The sequence below is a fragment of the Haliotis rubra genome, unplaced genomic scaffold (assembly GCF_003918875.1).
Source record: "Haliotis rubra isolate DU_JTF1 unplaced genomic scaffold, ASM391887v1 Scf399, whole genome shotgun sequence".
Classification (NCBI taxonomy): domain Eukaryota; kingdom Metazoa; phylum Mollusca; class Gastropoda; order Lepetellida; family Haliotidae; genus Haliotis; species Haliotis rubra.
The window spans coordinates 75,839-97,057 of record NW_025767078.1 but is presented as its reverse complement, the minus strand read 5'-3'; the positions used below and the strand labels follow the sequence as shown (position 1 = coordinate 97,057).

The following is a 21,219-nucleotide window of genomic DNA, read 5'->3' as shown; positions in this document are numbered from 1 at the left end:
CATATCGCAATATATGCTTTCGCATCGCAATATATCGCAATATGCATATTTTCGACAATACACACCCCTAAATACAAGGCTGCGAAATATCTGAGGCAATCCAAAATGATTGTAGGATCTGGTCTTGCTTAATGTCTGGTCCAGATATTGTTCATAGTTAGCCATCATATAGCAGAAATATTGATATGAGTTGCATTAACTACAAAATAGATTGATAGTGCATCATCTAGTCAGTTAAATACTCACAATGGTAATATCAAATTGATGCTCCCACTTGGGTTTGCCTCTCAAATCAGTGTTTTCACAACACAAACCTGTGGTAGTGGATTTCAACAGAATGGACCTGCATTACTTCAGTTTTTCCTTCCACATTGACCTCACATTCTGTCATAAAAGTAGAAAAACAAATGTTTCAAAACATTTTTAACACCACTAATCCGCTCACTGCTTCCCTTTTAAAAGGTGTTTCAATGCCATCATTAGGGCGCTTGGGTAGCCTAGGGGTTAAAGTGTTGGCTCGTCACGCCGAAGATCCGGATTCGATTCCCCACATGGGCACAATGTGTGAAGCCCATTTCTGGTGTCCCCCGCCGTGATATTGCTGGAATATTGCTAAAAGTGGCGTAAAACTAAAACTCAGTGCCATCATTACCCTAAATTTTTGACAAGAGCAAAATTATAACTTTTTGGGGATTCCAGTGGTAGATTGGCCCCCCAGTACCTCGTGCTTGTCTACCAAGATGGGGAACTGATGGTGAGGCTTCAATCTGTGCTCATATTATCTTTTGATCGAGGTTGGATTCCCCACAGGGGTGTAATACATGAAGCCCATTTCAGGTGTTCCTCTGCTTTGATTTTGCTGGAATATTGCTAAAAGCGGCATGAAACTAAACTCACTCACTCACTCATGTTTTTAGTCACGTTTTTTGTTGTCTTGACTCAATCATTTAGATTTTACTTTGATATGGCTGGAATAATTCTGACTGGGAACAAAACAACATTCACTCATTCCATGATGATGTGTTCTTGTCAAGACTTACAACTATCCTTGTTATGTTTCAGCTTGTCGCTGAGCACATTGTCAATGTCCTCGGGATCAAGCCTGGGATCACTAGGGTCTCTCTCGGCCAGCAGCCTGGGATCCCTCAACTCCCTCAGTGCTGTGGACATTTACAATCAGAGCCAAAGTGGAAGTGATATAAATTTACAGGACCTTCATCAACGTGTTGAGAAACTTCTGCAGGGTCAATGGATGGCCCCCCTATTCAGGAAGCGGTCATTCCGCAAATGTCCAACTTAGACATCACAGCCGCAGCGACAGGGAATTACCTACATAGTGTCATGGCAACGGGGATAAAGTGCCTTCGGTTAAATCAGTGTCCCCCAATCTTCATTTTCATCAACATCGCCCAGTGTCTCCTTATATGCCCATGGAAATAGTTCCCCGCCCTTTCATTTAGAGCAACATGAGCGCCGTGAGAACGGCAGCGTCATGTGAGCCTGGGTGGCAACTGGATGGTTGGTGGGCAACCTCTACTTAACTGCGACGATCAATCAAAATTAACAGAAAATTCTCCACAATACCCAAGGGTAGATAACTCTCGGACTAGAGTGCCAGTGGTCGGACAAATGGTTCCGCAATCTTTACTAGCGGAGAGTGGTGAAATAAACACAAAACGTTCACAAGGATTAGAGAACTTGGACTCCACATCTAACCCTCCTCTTAGTCCAATCAGTGAAAGTAGTTCCGGTGTGTGCAACAATTTGTCTGGTGGAAATACACGGAGTGTTTCTGCAGCAGTGAGTGATGAGTCTGTAGCTGGTGACAGTGGTGTGTTTGAAGCATCAGTCAAAAGGTTAGTATCAAACTCAACATCAATAGCAACACGATGTAAATGTTTTGCAAATGTTGCTTTTATAAGTATGCTTCTGAGAGAATACTGTTAACATTAATTGTGACCTTGACCTCTCAGGCTTCCATTCATATTGAAGATAGTATGAGACAGTGAAGTGGTTATACCCGTCGCTTGTCATAGACAGTTTACTCCCGACAAGGATACAATAAAACAACATCAATGATTACCCTTTGATGTTTATGAAATGGTACTAAGAATCTTTTTCCTCGTTTTCTATATATTAGTATCAGCTACATCAAAGAAAACTAGATAGTTCTTGAATACCTGTTTTATGCCTGATATTGTGTGGAACTGTACACTAGTTACGGAAATTTATCCTTTTCAAATGTTTGGCCCATTTAATCAAGAGATAGGCTATGTCTGGGATTCAGGATCATTCATGGAATAACGCATTAACCTTTTCAGCGGTGCATGATCAGAAAACCCATTCCGATTTTCATTTTTTGCAATGTCTCAAATGACGCTCTGGCTGGATGAAAGGTCACTGTGACCTGACTTAATAGGTCAGGTGTTCATATCTGTGTTTTTTTTTTTAAGCATTGCATGGGGACGGATCATACGTGTATCATGTACAAATTCTTACTGACTGGATTTCAGGTCTTGGTACATGTAATTCTATGGAGAAGAGCAAACAGTCTGTAAAATATACTGTATTATTTTATATCAGGGCTTGATGTAAGCATTTAGAACTTACACTAGCGCATCCAGAGACCGCGAAACCTCATGTTTACACCAACTTGCAACCAGTGCATGTTCAAAGAATGCAGACTTCAGCTGGAAAACGGAATGATGAGGAACTGGCTTGGTAGTGACCGGACAGTAATTGAATGACTTCTCTGGCAATGTCATGAAATGTTATGCAGTAAAATAACATAATCTAATAGTGCCAGAATAATGTTATTGTACTGATGATCTAAATCATGAATGCTGAAACTTGAAGGCACTATATCACACCAAATTTCTCTAAAATAAATAATGCATTTCTCTCAAATAAATAATGCATTTCTCTCAATAATACTAACTATCAGCGTTCAGGGAAGCTACCATATAATTTATTTTTAGAAAAATTGCGGATTTAGATTACAATATTAAATTTAAAAGTTCTAATGAATGAATGAAACGTTGCATTAAATTTACTCTCGCGTCCCATACCCTCCGAATAGTATTTCAAGCGAACCCCATAGGGGGTTGATCAACATCGAGGGTACATCAACCCATGGGCCCCGAGGGACCAGTGAACAACGTATTATCTTACTGAACACCTTAATGGTAATTTTGAACTGTTTGAAGCATGGGTATCGGATCATGATATGGAGTACCAGACGACAAGAAAAACAAATTTAGAGTTATCTCCCTTCCATCGATTTGCATTCGCAAAACATCGTTAATTTTCGTACATTATACGTAATTCAATGTTATTCAAGATAAAGAATTACTACTACGGAGTACCAAATGAGTTCGGCATTCTCAGCGGGGTACATTCATGAAAATGTTATTCGCTTGTAAGTGGGGTACATTGAAAATAATAGAAGAGCTCTCAGCCAATCAGAAAACGACATTCATGTGTGAGGAGAGAGAGTATACATATGTATATATTGAGCACAAGCTGCAAACTACTAGCCTGATGCAACAAGGTTATGAGCTATGGTTGCACTGGGACCAAGTAGGTTTCCTTTCCCTGCATATGGTTTTAGGCAGTTGGAAGGCATAGTGGTTGGTTTGCTCACCATGCTGAAGATCAGAGTTCGATTCCCAAAATGTCGTTTGTGGCATCCTACCTTGTTTGGGCTGGAATATAGCTTAAAACTGCTTAAAACACCAGTCACGCACTTACCTTATTCAAATCATGACACTTTCCCATATTAAAATTAAGTTTATGTCCTGAGAAAGTGGAAATGTTGGTAGAACAATGGTTCCCTAATGGCTGACAGTATCTACAATCACGGTACAGGCTGAGAACGGCTGTGGCAGGAGACCCCCATTGCTGGTTCAAGATGGTAATCGGGGGGGAAATGTGGGGCTTTGTGAGGCCTGATTTCTGGGATTGGTCTGTCGCACTCAACTGACCTGTTAAATGTACATGGTGTATAAACATTGAGATGGGAACCCAAGTTAAGACCGCTGAAACCTTCACCCCAGCCAGCTCTTGGGGAGGAAACTTACGTTGAAATTAAAAATTGCTGATCTTCTCATGAAATATGTCTGGCATGTTTGATAACATGGAACATGCTCATTAGGATAGTTAACCTTAAGATTTTAAGTTACTCAAGCATAGTGCGTTTGGCTCAAAAGCGGACCGATGAATTGCAATCTAACTCAAAAACTAATGAACATATAAAAATATCAGACCAACTCTGTGATTTGTTTGCAGAATTTATGTCCTAAAATGAAAAAAGTTGTTTAACAAACTATCATTAAAATATTGACACAGTTCACTATTTGTTATGAGGGAAGAGTGCAGAGAAAGGGACAGCCAGGTGTTAGAGAAGCACGTGCACAAGTGCCGACAAAGTTATTGATTCATTAACCTGTGCTGTGCCGTCTGCATCCTTTCTTGCACACCCGGCTGTCCCTTTCTCTGCAGTCCTCCCTCGTAACAAATAGTGAACTGTGTCGATATTTTAATGATAGTTTGTTGAACAACTTTTTTATTTTTAGGACAAAAATTCTGCAAGAACCTCTCAGAGTTGGTCTGACGTTTTCATTATGATCAGTGTTTCATTGAGTATTTTATGTTTACTAGTTTTCGAGTTAGATTGCAATTCATCGGTCCGCTTTTGAGCAAACGGACTATAGCGACTAGTTTTGAAATACCTTCCAGTGTTTGTGACCAGGAGTGTCTCATGGGCTGATAATCGTACTGTTTTCACTTTGTCAACCAAATTTGAGGCATTTAATTTGATTTTAAACCAAACAGCTTTAAGTAATTGAAAAGAAATGCTTGTCTAGTATTTTTTTATTTATGTAAGAAATTGTGTTCAAACAAGTAAATTTGCACCTATTGTATATTTACATACGTGTGTAAATGTGTTTACGTGACACATTTACACACATATGTAGAGTTTGCTTATGTGTGTATTTATACATATGTGTGCAAGCAGGTGCATGTGAATTGGTCTTTAGTTTGGTGGTGACACCAGTTGACAGAAAGGGTAAGCATGTCTTGCCCTGGTGGTGCAGTCACTCCTTAAGTAATGATGGATTAACCGTGATCGATGTGTTTTTGTCAGTGATGAAATCTGACCCCACAGAAGTCTGGTTAAGTTGATGGTGTAAATTGTGATATACATCTTACATTGTTAATGGGTCGGTGTTGTTGCAGGACTGGTGTAGATTGTGATATACATCCTACATTGTTAATGGGTGGGTGTTGTGATGGTGTAGATTGTGATATACATCCTACATTGTTAATGGGTCGTTGTTGTTGCAGGACTGGAGTGATTGATGAGGTGCTGGAAACAAATCTGGAAAGTGCACAGATACAGATAAAGCTCAAGTAAGTCAAACTATGTCATTGTATTATGGATTTTGTCATTGTATTATGGATTGTTTACAATATGTATCAAAAGTAGGTGAATGACATCCATGTTGGTTGTGAAAATGTATTATTTATAAATGTACAGTAAAATACCTTTGTAACGAACTCTAAGGGACCACTGAAATTAGTTCGTTATATCCGTAGTTCGCTATTCACTTCTTTATATGATAATATAAGGTTTATTTGGGACTTTTAAGACAGTTCGCTATAGCTGTCAGTTCGTTATATCTGTGTTTGTTATATCTGTGTTTGTTATAAAAGTATTCTACTGTATATCAACCCAATATTGATGTCTTTGTTGGGTTTGAGAGTGTACAATGTATTACTGTGTAAATCAACAGGTTGGTACCATCAGTGTTAGTTGTCAGAGTGTACAATGTATTACTGTGTATATCAACAGATTGGTACCATCAGTGTTGGTTGTGAGAGTGTACAATGTATTAGTGTGTATATCAACAGGTTAGTACCATCAGTGTTGGGTGTCAGAGTGTACAATGTATTACTGTGTATATCAACAGATTGATACCATCAGTGTTGGTTGTGAAAGTGTACAATGTATTACTGTGTATATCAACAGGTTGGTACCATCAGTGTTGGTTGTGTGAGTGTACAATGTATTACTGTGTATATCAACAGGTTGGTACCATCAGTGTTGGTTGTCAGAGTGTACAATGTATTACTGTGTATATCAACAGATTGGTACCATCAGTGTTGGTTGTGAGAGTGTACAATGTATTAGTGTGTATATCAACAGGTTGGTACCATCAGTGTTGGTTGTGAGAGTGTACAATGTATCACTGTGTATATCAACAGCTTGGTACCACCAGTGTTGGGTGTGAGAGTGTACAATGTATTACTGTGTATATCAACAGGTTGGTACCATCAGTGTTGGTTGTGAGAGTGTACAATGTATTACTGTGTATATCAACAGATTAGTACCACCAGTGTTGGTTGTGAGAGTGTACTATGTATTACTGTGTATATCAACAGGTTGGTACCATCAGTGTTGGTTGTGAGAGTGTACAATGTATCACTGTGTATATCAACAGATTGATACCATCAGTGTTGGTTGTGAGAGTGTATAGTGCGTTTGGCTCAAAACTATCATTACAATATTGGCACAGTTCACTGTTTGTTACAAGGGAGGAGTGCAGAGAAAGGGACAGCCAGGTGTTAGAGAAGCACGTGCACAAGTGCCGACAAAGTTATTGATTCATTAACCTGTGCTGTCCCGTCTCCATCCTTTCTCACACACCCGGCTGTCCCTATCTCTGCACTCCTCCCTTGTAACAAATAGTGAACTGTGTCGATATTTTAATGATAGTTTGTTAAACAACTTTTTTACTTTTAGGACATGGATTCTGCAAACACCTCTCAGAGTTGGTCTGACGTTTTCATTATGATCAGTGTTTCATTGAGTATTATATGTTTATAAGTTTTCGAGTTAGATTGCAATTCATCGTCCGCTTTTCAGCCAAACGACTATACAATGTATTATTCCGTATGGTGGATGGCATCAGTGATGGTTTGGAGAGCATACTGGTAGTACTGTATATGAAACCAGTATTGATGTCATCAGCCTTGGTTGTGAGCGTGGATTCTGTATTACCCTGTATTACCCTCTATATCAGCAGTAGTTCGATGACATCATCATTGACTTTGAGAGCGTACAATTATTTAAAATCATTTTTATATTGTGTGTATCAAGCTGTTCATGTCAACAACTCTAGCAGTCATAGTGATCAGTTGGGACTATCAAGATTTACTGTTAGGAGATACGGAGCATATCTTGTGATGTACATAGTACGCAGTCTGACCATCAAGGTTCATTATTAGGAAATAATTTGCCTTTCTAGCTGTCCCACAGTTTAATTCAGTGTGAGAGCTACCACCCGAGACTGGTACTACAGGCTCACCAGATGGTTTTGATCCAGCTGACTTGGATTATTATTTATTGCTTTGCATTAAGGCAGTATTTGTGTTTATTACATTCCTAAGTGGTTAGTAATCCACTGCAACTGATTCATAATGTAGTTTGAAGTTTCCCTACCAGGAAGCTGATAGTGATATGAACGCTGTTAGCCAGTGAAATATTTACCCATTGTTCCACTTCCTGCTGACACTGCGGCTTCTCCAAAATGAAAATTTAAATTTCCTGTCAGTGGGATTGCACTTAAGTAGGCTGTTTAAATTCATCGTTGATGTTGATCCAGTATTTCATATGAGTGATGTGGAAATATTTGTATATAGGTCATTGGTATTTTCTCGGAAGGATGCATGTCTAATTGTCAAAATGGGAAGCTTTAGTAGAAGTAAAAGCAGAAAAAAAGAAGAAACCAGGGTACCTTCTGCAACCGGAAACTTGTCAGTGTCCTATGTATGCTAATTCTGTACCCAAATGGAAAAGTTGTATCTTTATGTGAGTTGCCTCCCTTGGTAGTGCTAGGATCTGATGGTAGTTTGTTTGAATCCTGGTTTGATTAAGTGTTCCCTTCCTATTGATTTTCATGGTAAACAGCTACATGTACTAATAGGCTTTCTCCAGTACCTAACCTGCAAAACAGTGATGTAACTAAAATACCATTACATGCTTATGTTTCTAATTTACATGCCATGGTATGTCACTAGACTTTAGTAATGGTTCATGGAGATGAGGATGACTGCCGAGTGGTGACAACATTGGAGCTGATAACAACAGTTTGGTTTAATGCTCATGATGTCAGTCACTGGTTTGAAAGGTCAGGCCCAGGAACTGGTAGATGTGAGAGATTGTATTGTCTTAAGACGGCAAGTAAGGAGGTAACAGAAATACAGTTCAGGACAACAGCATACCTCACTCACTCACTCACTCACTCACTCTCTCATTTTGTTGCTTGAGGATGCAAACAAGGATGTAGTTACATGTACGCTGATACTGCTTCAGAAATCAAAACACCACATTGTCAGTCTGAAAAATAGTTCATTAATGTCACATGAAAAGTTTTATGTGTGGACCTTTGACCAATTCTTTACCTTACACCTAGAAGTGAAAACCAGAATCTCAAAGATCCATCCATTCTAAAAATGTTACCATTACCTTTTTTTCACATGAAAGTATCTATTTCTTACCCTACTGATTGCTCAAGCTTCCATTAGGGCTGGCAATGCTTGTTCTTTTTCAGTTGTAAAATCATTAGTTTTTGTCGTTATTTTTTTCCGTGGAACAATGATACTGTTGGTGTTTTGTTTCATCCTGTGACTGCCATGATACAACTGACTTACTGATCAAAGTGAAGTTGAGCCAGATACACACCCTCACCGCGTGGATGGAAGGATGTTTCTTCTGTATATTATCGGCTAAAAATAATGGCAATGTTGAACAATGTTGACTCATCTTTCCACTGTGTTCAAGAGCGACTTTATTCGAAGCGTGGGAAATATTTAGAAAATGAGCTTGTTGATGAGAGGCAGAACAACTTGCCAAGGTTTCGCCCATCACTCGATCCATGGGCTATAACCCCTTGGGTGTTCTGGGGCTCAACAGGTTCCCAGCAGCCTCTGAAACAACTAAACGGATCAGGCTTGGATTGTGTGTCATTATGTAAAGTGGCTTTGAATGTTGCTCATGATATCACCCTCTGGTTTGTTGGGTCCAAACTTGAATACTTCCAGGGTGCCGTTGTTCAAAACAACCTTAGCGCTAAGACTACACCTTAAGTCTATGTAAAGGTATGGTAGTTACGGTCACCTTAGCGCTGAGATCGCTTTGTACAATGGCACTCAGGGCACTATGATCTAGGTAGAATGTAAGTGATAGCTCCGAGAAACAACAGAGATCCATCTCGGGGCTATCTGTCAGTGTAACAGCAGGGGTGGAAAAGAACCCATTGCTCGATGTCCCAGTCCAGTGGTTTTATCTGTTGGGCAAGCCAATTTGTATATCATGGTGTACTGATGTCCCGTTGACTTTCCTATGTTCATTATGTTTCTTATTTAAAAAATCAACCAGAAAATTGGCCAGTATAGTGGGAAAATTATTAGGGCAAGAGATTTTACATGTGCCACTGTACCGAGTACACTAGCAATTTTAAAGTTATTTCCACCCCTGATTTAGCATTGCCTCTATGTATCGTTTGTAAGTGTTTGTAGGTATACATATGCTGTGAGGCTGAATGTACTACTGTGGTACCCAGTCCCCTATTACCTGCCCCTGCCTGTGTAGGGGCCTACTGAGGAACCATGAAATACAGATACCTTGGCTATGTATTCCACCCCTAAGTAAGACTGTATCTTCTTATAGTGGCATTTAGAAGCTGGTATGATGAAGAGGAACACTTTTTATCGATAGACAACTTTTTTATAGCAATAGATGCAACTTTTCGATGTAGATACTGACACTGTTATCAAGCAATGATCATAAAAAGTGTTGTTCTTTATGTAAGACTGGGTGTTAATTGTGTTTGTTATCCCCCGCCGCCCGTTGAGTGCGAAGCAGGGGATATAGTATTAGGCTCTGCCCGTACGTCCATACGTATGAATTGGAATATCTTTAGAACCGTTCACTAGATTCTTTTCATATTTGGTACCTAGGTTCATAACAGTATACAAAAGGTCCAAGTCAGGTTTGGTGACCTTGACCTTCATTTCAAGTTCACAAGGGGACTTTAACGTTTTACGTGCATGTTACGTAATTTTCAAGGTCATGGCGACACTATGAAGATTTCAGCATGTTAACCTGCATGTTAAGCTATCTCAAGAACCGTTCCCTGGATTTTTCTTCATTATTATACCCCCGCTACGAAGTAACGGGGGTATATAGCGTTCATTCTGTCCGTCCGGACGTCCGTCCGTCCGTCCCAAAACTTTGTCCGGAGCATATCTCTTAAAGTTTACATGCTAGGTTCACCAAACTTCACACACATGTTAATCATTACCCATTGATGTGCCTTTTGCTATTTTAAAGTTTTTTCAGAATTTAGTTTTTTTGCTGTTTCCATGGAAACACGACTTAGGCTGTGACTATGAGGATGTCGTCTTGTCCGGAGCAGATCTTCCAAACTATACATGCTAGCTTCATCAAACTTGGTACACATATCAAGCATGTTCCCTAGATGTGCCTTTTGGGGTTTAGATCCAGATATGAATTGTATTTTTTGCTGTTTCCATGGGAACACGACTTAGCCAAATGTGTTCGATTATTTTGTCCAGAGCATATCTCTTAAAGTTTACATGCTAGGTTCACCAAACTTCACACACATGTTAATCATTACCCATTGATGTGCCTTTTGCTATTTTATAGTTTTTTCAGAATTTAGTTTTTGCTGTTTCCATAGAAATACCTACTTAGGCTGTGACTATGAGGATGTCATCTTGTCCTGAGCAAATCTCTAAACTATACATGCTAGCTTCATCAAACTTGGTACACATATCAAGCATGATCCCTAGATGTGCCTTTTGGGGTTAAGATCCAGATATGTATTGTATTTTTTGCTGTTTCCATGGGAACACGACTTAGAGCTAAATGTGTTCAATTATTTTGTCCAGAGCATATCTCTTAAAGTTTACATGCTAGGTTCACCAAACTTCACACACATGTTAATCATTACCCATTGATGTGCCTTTTGCTATTTTATAGTTTTTTCAGAATTTAGTTTTTTTGCTGTTTCCATAGAAACACGACTTAGGCTGTGACTATGAAGATGTCATCTTGTCCGGAGCAGATCTTCCAAACTATACATGCTAGCTTCATCAAACTTGGTACACATATCAAGCATGATCCCTAGATGTGCCTTTTGGGGTTTAGATCCAGATATGAATTGTATTTTTTGCTGTTTCCTTGGGAACACGACTTTGAGCCAAATGTGTTCGATTATCTCCTAAAGTTTACATGCTAGGTTCATGCTAGGTACGTGCAAAATGTATTTGATGGTTACCTGACCACGGCATATCATCGAAACTATACATGCTAGGTTCACCAAACTTAATACACAAGTTAGTCATGACCCACAGATATGCCATGTGCTAAAAAATAGCAATCTTCATCTACGTCCATTGTGTGCAACATGAGACAGTCAAGTTCAATTGTATGGCAGGTTTCCACGGAAATAAAAAAACAACTAGTTTCCATAAATTATTACCGTAATCAGTACATGCCAAAACTATTATCTAACATGTATATAAAGTTTAGTAGAGTCAAAGAGAAAGTCTTGTGAGCTGCTGATCCTTGTCACATTATATATATCAATATCAGTCATTTCCATGTCCCAAAGTGGGAAGCGGGGGTATGTGAGCTTTGCTCACTTCTACACTTGTATTTGACACCATGCTTCATCCAGGGAAGGCAAAGGGCCCAGTCGATTTTGGTGACCTTCACGTAATTTTCAAGGTCATGGCGACACTTTGAAGATTTCAGCATGTTAACCTGCATGTTAAGCTATCTCAAGAACCGTTCCCTGGCTTTTTCTTCATATTTGACACCAAGCTTCATCCAGGGAAGGCAAAGGGCCCAGTCGATTTTGGTGGCCTTCACGTAATTTTCAAGGTCGTGGCTACACTTTGAAGATTTCAGCATGTTAACCTGCATGTTAAGCTATCTCAAGAACCGTTCCCTGGATTTTCTTCATTTTTGACACCAAGCTTCATCCAGGGAAGGCAAAGGGCCCAGTCAATTTTAGTGACCTTCACTTAATTTTCAAGGTCACAGAGACACTTTGAAGATTTCAGCATATTAACCTGCATGTTATGCCTGTGAGCGAGATACCTCAAGAACATTCACTGGATTTTCTTTATATTTGATACCAAGCATCATCCAGGGAAGGCAAAGGGCCCAGTCGATTTTGGTGACCTTCACTTAATTTTCAAAGTCATAGAGACACTTTGAAGATTTCAGCATGTTAACCTGAAGTGTCAGCAAGATATTTCAAGAACGGTTCACTGGATTTCCTTCATAGACTTTAAAGACTTCCCTTGAATGTTTTACAATAAGCAATTTCTTTAGTACTATTTTTGCATATTTCATTCATGTCAAGGTCAAAGTCAGTCTTGAAAATATGTGTGTGTTTGTCACTGTTTGAACAACTAAAGAGCAAGATATCAAGAGAGGTTGACTGGTCCTGTTTTTGTTGACAGATAACTTCATCTTAAACTTTCATTACTTTATAAGTTTGATTTGATAATTTGCGGCAGGGGATTATGTCACCTTAGTGACAATGCTTGTTTATTTGTTGTTGAATGCTACACTTATATGATTATTAATTGCAAGAAGTATGGTATATAACTATGTTATAAATAAAGAATATTATACGTAAGCTATGTTAGGCTGTAAGTAGCAGAATATGGATGTTATCGGAGGATTTGACGATATAATGATGAACCCCACATGTGACATGATGTTAATGATTAGGAATATGGTATATATCTCACTGTGTGATGATATTGTGCTGATTGTAAGGAATATGGTTTATAAACCTCACTCTATATGACAGGTTGTTGATTATAAGGAATATGGTATATAAACCCCACTCTATATGACAGGGTGTTCATCCTAAAGAATATTGTCTATAAACCTCACTACAGATGACAGGGTGTTGATTATCAAGAATATGGTAAGCTGGCGGTGGCTCCAGACACTGATGGACTTCCAGCACCAGGGAATACAGTCTCAGACAGCATGAGTCATACAGAAGAAGATACCTCTGTGCCTCAATCTTTGGCAAACTTGCAGCCAGCATCCCCAAAGTTTAAAAAATCGGACATTGCGGTTACGGAATGAGTGTGGATTGTTTTCTGAGAGGAACATAGTAACCCAGTCCCTGTATGCTGTTCTCATTGGCGGCGCGTGTAGCGTTGGCCACAAGCCGGTGTGCATGCCTTGGTGCCGTGCCAGGCATACACTGTCATACATTCATGGTGTCTGCACTGTGCAGACAGAAATAGTCCTGTTGCTTTCTTTATAGCATGTGCTTCACTTTTCATTGCCATTTGTTTTTCATGGGTTTGAAATATGATATTTCTTTTGTTTATTTAACTTAAATTTATTTGTCATTCCGTGATGATGGTCTCAGTCTGGGGTAGACTTTTCTCAGTTAAACATGAGTTTCTTGCTGTAGGTGTAGGTTTAGTGTGTTTGGTTACATTTACTAGAGTTAATACTTGCCAGGATTCAGGGTCAGGAGGTGTGAAGTCTGTACCTAGACTAACGCTATGTCTCTTCAATATGTATAATTTTGGTGAGAACAAATAATTCCTTTTAAATCCAAAGGGATCCCCAGTTGTTGGGAGAACCTGAATGAATTTAGTCGTGCTTCAATTGGGGCTTTAGCTCTGCAGAAAGATCAAGGCAGAAGGGAAAATAATGCCATTTAGAGACTGACTAATATTATCCTATGCTTGTTGTAAGGGAGAATAAGCTGGTCACTGTGTGGGAAGTGACTGGTTGGTATTGCATCCCAATAGTATATATGTGTATTGAACAAGCAGCACGGATCATCTCCGATCTATGCCAATCTCTTCTGGTCGTGTCCAGTTTTGGTTTGTTTGTTACTTGCAGCCCATTCAATCAACCACTGAAAACAAGCAACAAACCGGCCAACTCGCCCATCCATCCACCCATTCACTCATTTGCTAATCCATTCACCAACTCCTTCACTTACTCGCCATTCCTTCATCCATCCACTCACTTACCAATTCACTCAACCACTCACTCAACTCCACACACAATCGTTTCTAGGTTTGTCAACACCATGCCCGTGCAGACCTCGTCTGAGGTCAGTGTTTTGCCAGAGATCCAGGTTTAGTTTCCAGTACTGTACAATACGAGGACACCCCTCTCTCCCCCCTCATTAATTTCTTCATGACAATCTAGGTCAGCTTGTAGAAGTAGAGTTAAGTCAGAGCTGTATTAAGCTCAGTTTGACTATCTACTTGACAGTTCTGATGGAACACCTTCACCTTGAGCTATGATCATATTTCCTTCGGACTAGGTAAGCAGCCCTGAGGTGTACCTGTTTCTCCACTACAGACTGGGGAGCAGACTCCCCGATGGGCTAGAGCATTCTGCCATTTTTGTTCGATAAACTGTCATCTCTCCTCTGTGCAGATCTTGGCATCAGTCCAAAGCTGTGTGTTTAGTGATGCACACTCTTCTGGCTATTTCCTCTTTGAGTGCACATGAAACCAGCATCTTCAGTTGTCTTTGAGTCTTGCTGGCAATCAAGGGAGCACCTCATGACCTAGCCCGTCTCCAGGCCCTAGAGACTTAAGTATTCATGGAGTCTATCTCAAGTCTAGAATGATTGCTCAAGTCTAGATTGCCTCACCTCTTAAGTGAAGAACTTTTCCGTGCTCGTTTTGGAGTTTATTTATATTTTCAAACAAGATACCTATATTTCTGGAACTAAGTGTCTGTTTTTGACGAATAGAATTGTCAGAGACTGAAGAGGATGCACTTTCCCTTTTTGAGATGTTCAGGGTTTGAAAGATGTTTGATAATACTTTAAAAACGTTTTGTTGAATTTGTTTTGACTGTTATTTTTCTTTGCTAGTTTTGTTGGGAGGATGTTGATTGCTATACATTGCTGGAAAAATGAATTGGAAAGATTCCAGAGTTTGCAGAGCAAAGTAATTCAATATAAGATCTACTCCAAGGGTTCGGAATGACACACACATATGTTCATCAGAAGGTTGCGTCTTTCTTAGTTCCTGTGGTAGGAGATGAAATGGGAGGAATTCATGTCATGGGTTATTATTGGGATGGAGATGAGTTTCCACTGACCTATGTCATGGTGATCTGCCATATACTTCAACACAGATGGCGTCTGCTTACAAGGATTCTTTAACTGGAAGTTTGAAATTGTGTCGTTTTTCACTCTGAACAAAAAGATTATTAATCAATCTTGGTCTCTTGTTTGACATGGAATGAAGAAGTGTTTAGCAGTTGATATTAGAAGAAGATCTATTAGTTTTGAAGACTTTTATTTGTATTTACTTAGAAAGGTTTATTTCTTCATGTCATACAGTTTCACATATTTAGCCAGAATTAAGGACCCATGCTTGTTGTAAGAAGCACATAATGGGCTTGTGTGATTGGGTTTGGATGGGGGTGGGGTGTGTGTGTGTCAGGCTTGCTGACTTCACTGATGCATGTCTGTTTGTCCCCATTGAATTAATCCTGGGGTGGTGAGGTAGCCAGTGATGGTGTTCCTGTACTCTATGGCAGGAGTCCAACAACTAGAGATTGTGGGCAATGTCCACCTCTGATGGTGATATCTGTTGATTGTGATAGTGATATCTGAGTGATCTGTCTGTTGTGATGGTGATATCTGTTGATTGTGATGGTGATATCTGTAAATTGTGATATGATATCTGTTTATTGTGATTGATATCATTCTATTGTGATTGACCGGTGAAGGTCTGGGTTAGAATGAGCCTTCAGTAACCCATGCTTGTCGTAAGAGGCGACTAATGGGATCGGGTGGTCAGGCTTGCTGGCTTGGTTGACACATGTTATCGGTTCCCAATTGCGCAGATCGATGATCATGCTGTTGATTACTGGATTGTCTGGTCCAGACTCTATTATTTACAGACCACTGCCATATAGCTGGAATATTGCTGAGTGCGGCATAAAACTCACTCACTCACTCACTCACTCATTCACTATAGTGATTGATATCTTTCAAATGTGAGGGTGGGATCAGTCAGTTGTGATGCTGCTGATTTTTCAATAATCTATCAGATTTTTATGTGTCATATTCTGCATAATCTGATGTCAGCATCTGTTTTTCTCGATTTTGTCTGGTGCAATGTACAATCTATATTTCCTGGTACTGTTGTCATTGGACTTAATTTTAATCTGTGTTGTGTCTGGTTCCAGGTACGAAGGCGTGGAGAAGATGTTGTTGATAGGGATCGAACAAGCCCGCAATCTGATGGCACTTGCTTTCCCAGAAGGAGGCCATGTGTAAGTATTATGTCTGATGCTGGAAACTGGCTGAAGCATCCTTGGTGACTGGACCAGTCCAACTAATCAGTCATTGAAATTGATCTGTTTTTTATAGTTTTGCACTTATTAAATGTTTGATTCAGCAAGCCTATAGATAACTCAACACATGAACTTGCTTCAGTGTTTTGGTTTTTGTCATCATCAAACCAATAAGGCGTAAGTTCCAGGACAACAAAATCGTTGCCCCAAACGATATTGTTCCTGTCATGAATCCTTACAATTCTGATAAGTTATTGGCACCCATACGTTATGGATTCATATGCATTCATCTATCTGCCCCTGTCGTACACCATTATCTGACTGCATAGCAATCTTTTATCTAATAAATCTGCCATCTGGAATATTTTATGGGGGGTATCAAAAAGTGAGCAAACTACTATTAAGTTTCTGACTTGTAAGTTCTTTTTCTGAGTTTGTGTATCTTGTAAACGTCTACATTGATTTGGAATGATGTTGAAATAAACAACCTTGAGAGACTCACGACTTGAGGGATTGTCTTCATCAGAGACTGTGTGCTGCAGAGCTTGACAGAGATTGTCTGAGATTGTCTGATATGTCCACCCGATGAGAAGGCCCGTATGATATATATTCCTCTGTTTACATCAAGGGAAATGTGTTATTTGCATGAAAAGTGCCCAAATTGAACTGGATGGAATTCCAGGAATTTATGTGAATTTAACGAGTGTAGATGAATCCGGCATGTAATGCACACATTTCATGGCCACCCACATGGACGCAGCTCAGAAACATGACAAATTGCATCGCAGTGGCTCAACTGTGAAATGACTTCAGGTGATAATGAGCTGGCAGTCATACTTTAACTAGACTCTGCAAACTATTTTGTTTTGATTTTGCCACACAAGATGTGAGTGGTATCCCCCTCCTTGGTTGCTGCTGAATGAGGGAGATACTGATTTGCGAGTCTCTGGAAGGAATGAGAAAACCCTGATGTACAGTATGAAAGTTATGTTCATCACCTACCACAATGCTCATATCATTCCCAGTTGCACCTCCAAAATTGTTGGTGTGCAGAGTTGCCTCCCTTTGTTGTAATCTGCTAGTTGTTTTTTAAGCACTGGTTTCCCTGACCCATGGCTGATTTTTATAGCAGGAATATTTCTGACTGTGGTTTTGAACTGCATTTACTCACTAACAAGCTACAATATTTTGTACTTAGACAGAAATAAACTGACCCCCTTTTTTAGAGCTGCTATCCTCTTTGTCCCTCCCAGTTTGATGATAATATTCTTGGTTTTCAGATGTATTAAAGCTGCACTGTTGCCACACAACATGGAGACGTCGTGGAAGACGAAGACGCTACCAGATCTGAAGAACACCAAATTTGCTGAGACATTTCGTGTGATCCTGGCAGAGCAGAAGTTGTCTTCCAAGACGCTACAGGTTAACGTGTGGAGTGTACACCCCACGAGGGAGGAGGAGTGTCTGGTGAGTGCCACAGAAATGAGCTGTGTCAGATTCCATTGATGGAAACTTTTCCTTTTTGAAATTTATGAAAATACATTTGCACGCAGATGTAAAATCTGTAGCATTGATAAACATAGAGATAGGATCATTGTTTGAGTTCTTCATATTTTCATTGAGTTTTTTGTCTTATACTATTTCATGCAAAATGTTTTGCCCTTTGATACCTGTTATTGTTTGGTTTTGTGATGTTTAGTTTTCATTCGGCATAATTTATAATTCATGTCTCAGAAATTCTTTGAAAATGCAACTTGTTCTGTTGACAGGGCTGTGCTCAAGTGAGTCTGGCTGATTTCGACCCGAAGGAAGTGTCTACTCGATGGTACAACATTTTAAGTTTTAAGTTCATGCAGTCCGACTTAAGGACAGGAACAAAGAAATCAAGTGAAGCCAGTCAGCCATCATCCAGCAGTACGCTCAGCTCAGACGACACACGCCACTCCTCCAGCCAAACTCTCACACAGGTAACACTTTACTTGTGGGGATTATGACATCCATTACTGCCAGGTTGTTTGCATGTTTACCTCACTCACCGTGGGTTAAGTGCTGACTTGTGCTAGATATTGTCATGGGTTTGAATTCCAAAAATGATCACCAAAGATATGTGGACTTTTCATGGTACCTCTTTGTGGATAATCACAGATAAGCAAATATTCCTTCTTGTTTTACATGCATCTGGATGTTCTGTTTTTCCAGAATGGGGTATTTTTGGCTTGATACATTCTGTGTATGTTCAGCCAGACCTTACCCAAGACAGGAACATTATTTTTCATTTCGGACATGTGTTCTATTTCAGAGAGAATCATCAGACAGAGTAACACAGCTCCTCGAAGCTTCTTCAGCCAAACTGCGTAAGTCGTCTCTGCCAAGTGATGAGAAGCCAGTCCTGGATGTTGTCGTGAAGGAGGCCAGGTAGGTGTGCTATATGTGATGGTATATATAGAATATATGATGCAGTATGCAATATTGGATGATCTATGCAATATTTAATAGTCTATGTCATGATGTGTTCAATGCAAGATTGAATGGCATGTGCAATGTAGGACAGTGTGTGTAATGTAGGACTGTGTGCAGTGTAGAACAGTGTGTGATGTAGGACAGTGTATGATGTAGGGCAGTGTGTAATGTAGGACAGTGTGTGCAGTGTAGGACTGCAACGTAGGACTGTGTAATGTAGGACAGTGTGTGCAGTGTAGGACAGTGTGTGTAATGTAGGACTGTGTGTCATGTAGGACAGTGTGTGTCATGTAGGACAGTGTGTGCAGTGTAGGACGGTGTAATATAGGAAGGTGTATGCAATACATGACTGTGTAATCTGATGTGTATTATATATAAGTGTGGCCTGTTTCAGTCAATACAAGTCTCCCCATCCTGCCGTGTCTTCAGTGAAGGAAGAGAGCAGCGATGAGTCGACCATCATCTCCTCACAGACCTCCACCCTTACAAGGAACCAAGGTAAGCACACACTCGGCACATCTCTGTTTTCAGTCCCAGAATAACGCAAGACTTTCCATGCCCAAGATCATCTACATAGTGTTCTGTGCCTGAACTGGGCATGCATGGCTCTGTCTGATTCACTATCGTTCATAGTGCAGAGTTGTGTCCCTTGGCCACAAAGTGCTTGTCAGGCTGAATGCCTGGGTTTGATTCCAAACGTGGTACAATGTGTGGAGCCAGTTCCTGGGGATATTGCTGGAATATTTTTGAAAGTGACTCACTCTCGGAGTCCTACAAGACTAGTTTTACCTGTGATCAGGAGGCATGGGCTGATAAATATATGGCAATTACCTCTCTCCACAGGTCCTGAGGATATGGCCAGCCACCAAGATAGGGAGACAAGCCCACGTCTGGCTGGATTTGGGGAAAACGACGATGAGGACGATGAAGATGAAGAAGATTTGGAGGAAGAAGATGAGAAGGTAACAGTCTAGCCTCATGATATTAGACTTTTATCACAGCTTCATTAGTATTAAATGTATACAAGGGAGAATTAAGTCTGTTTACAGGCTTTTAGTACAGTGAACTTCTTTCTGAGTTCCATGAAGTATGAATGTGTTTGTTTCTGAGGAAGCTGCAGGAAAATATTTTGTTTTTTGCCCAAAAGTGGCCCCTAATTTCTTTTTCAATTAATAGCCACAACATTTTTTTGTAACTACTGTTCGTGAGCGGGATGAATATTGCGTATAATTTTTTTTATGCGAACTCAAAGAAAAAATAAGTATCTTTTGGTATCTTACTGTGGCCATGTTAGATTGTGTTTGGTTTTCATTGATTTGTAACTGCTGATCTAGAAAAGCTGAATTTTAACTCTTTGTTGAGTTTTAGGCCAATTACGACAACCTATATAAAATGGTATTGGCATTAGTCTGTTTGTGCTCTCTACTTCAGGACTACAATGAAATGATGCAGGAGGTTCTTGCTGAGCTTGAAAACATTGAAAACCTGGACGACCACTTCTCTGAATCGGACGAATCTCTACATGTCAAAACCTGTGATGCTGAGACGAATACCGAAGGAGATTATTTGGTGAAAGAAATCAAACGGAGGCAACACAATCATCACATTCGAAACAGCACCATCCGTCGGTCACAGACATTCTCACCGGCATGCAGACAACAAGCGCCAGGCTATGTGTGCAAGGTGTGTAACTGTGTAAAACTTAGGACAAGAGTTGTCTCCCCTTGTTGTGCTGTTTGTAAAGGAGTTTTTGATGAATGGATTAATTATGGGTGGAAACTTCTTAATGAGAATGTATTTAATTAATTTCTGTTCAATGAAATGGGGTGATTTTTCTTTTCATGCAAAGATTTGTTAATGTGAAAATGAATTTCTTGTTTTTCAGCTCAATCGTAGTGACAGTGATAGTTCTATGCCGCTGTACAAACGAGGGCCATTCCAGAGAAATGCATTGGAGAGGAGAAGTCTTCGATGGAAAGGCAAGGTATGATAGACAACATTTTGACACAATTCAACCTTTCTGTGTCCAAAATTTTGCCTATATATCCATTATAAAGTATTACCAGTGGAAATTAATTATAGAACTGTTGAAGGGAGTATCCTAGCGGTTATGGCATAGGCTTGTCACACTGAAAACCTTGTTCCCCATCTAAGTAAGTGAGTGAGTTTAGTTTTACGCCACACTCAGCAATATTCCGGCTATATGGTAGTGGGCTGTATATAATAATAGAGTCTGGATCAGACAATCCAGTGATCAACATCATGAGCATTGATCTGCACAATTGGGAACTGATGACGTGTCAACCAAGCCAGCGAGCCTGACCACCCGTTAGTCGCCCCTTACAAGA

General features: G+C 39.9%; 1 protein-coding gene across 1 annotated transcript in view; it reads left to right on the top strand.

The window, feature by feature from the left end:
• The window catches only part of LOC124287015 (protein WWC2-like), a 94,643-nt gene that overhangs the window by 58,432 nt on the left and 14,992 nt on the right, over window positions 1-21,219 (top strand). Inside the window, 13 exon segments of the mRNA XM_046723471.1 lie at window positions 1,063-1,258; window positions 1,261-1,355; window positions 1,357-1,466; window positions 1,469-1,856; window positions 5,347-5,412; window positions 16,304-16,390; window positions 17,692-17,878; window positions 18,181-18,378; window positions 18,711-18,826; window positions 19,266-19,369; window positions 19,715-19,833; window positions 20,303-20,554; window positions 20,757-20,855. Coding sequence (XP_046579427.1) covers window positions 1,063-1,258; window positions 1,261-1,355; window positions 1,357-1,466; window positions 1,469-1,856; window positions 5,347-5,412; window positions 16,304-16,390; window positions 17,692-17,878; window positions 18,181-18,378; window positions 18,711-18,826; window positions 19,266-19,369; window positions 19,715-19,833; window positions 20,303-20,554; window positions 20,757-20,855 — 2,017 coding nt within the window.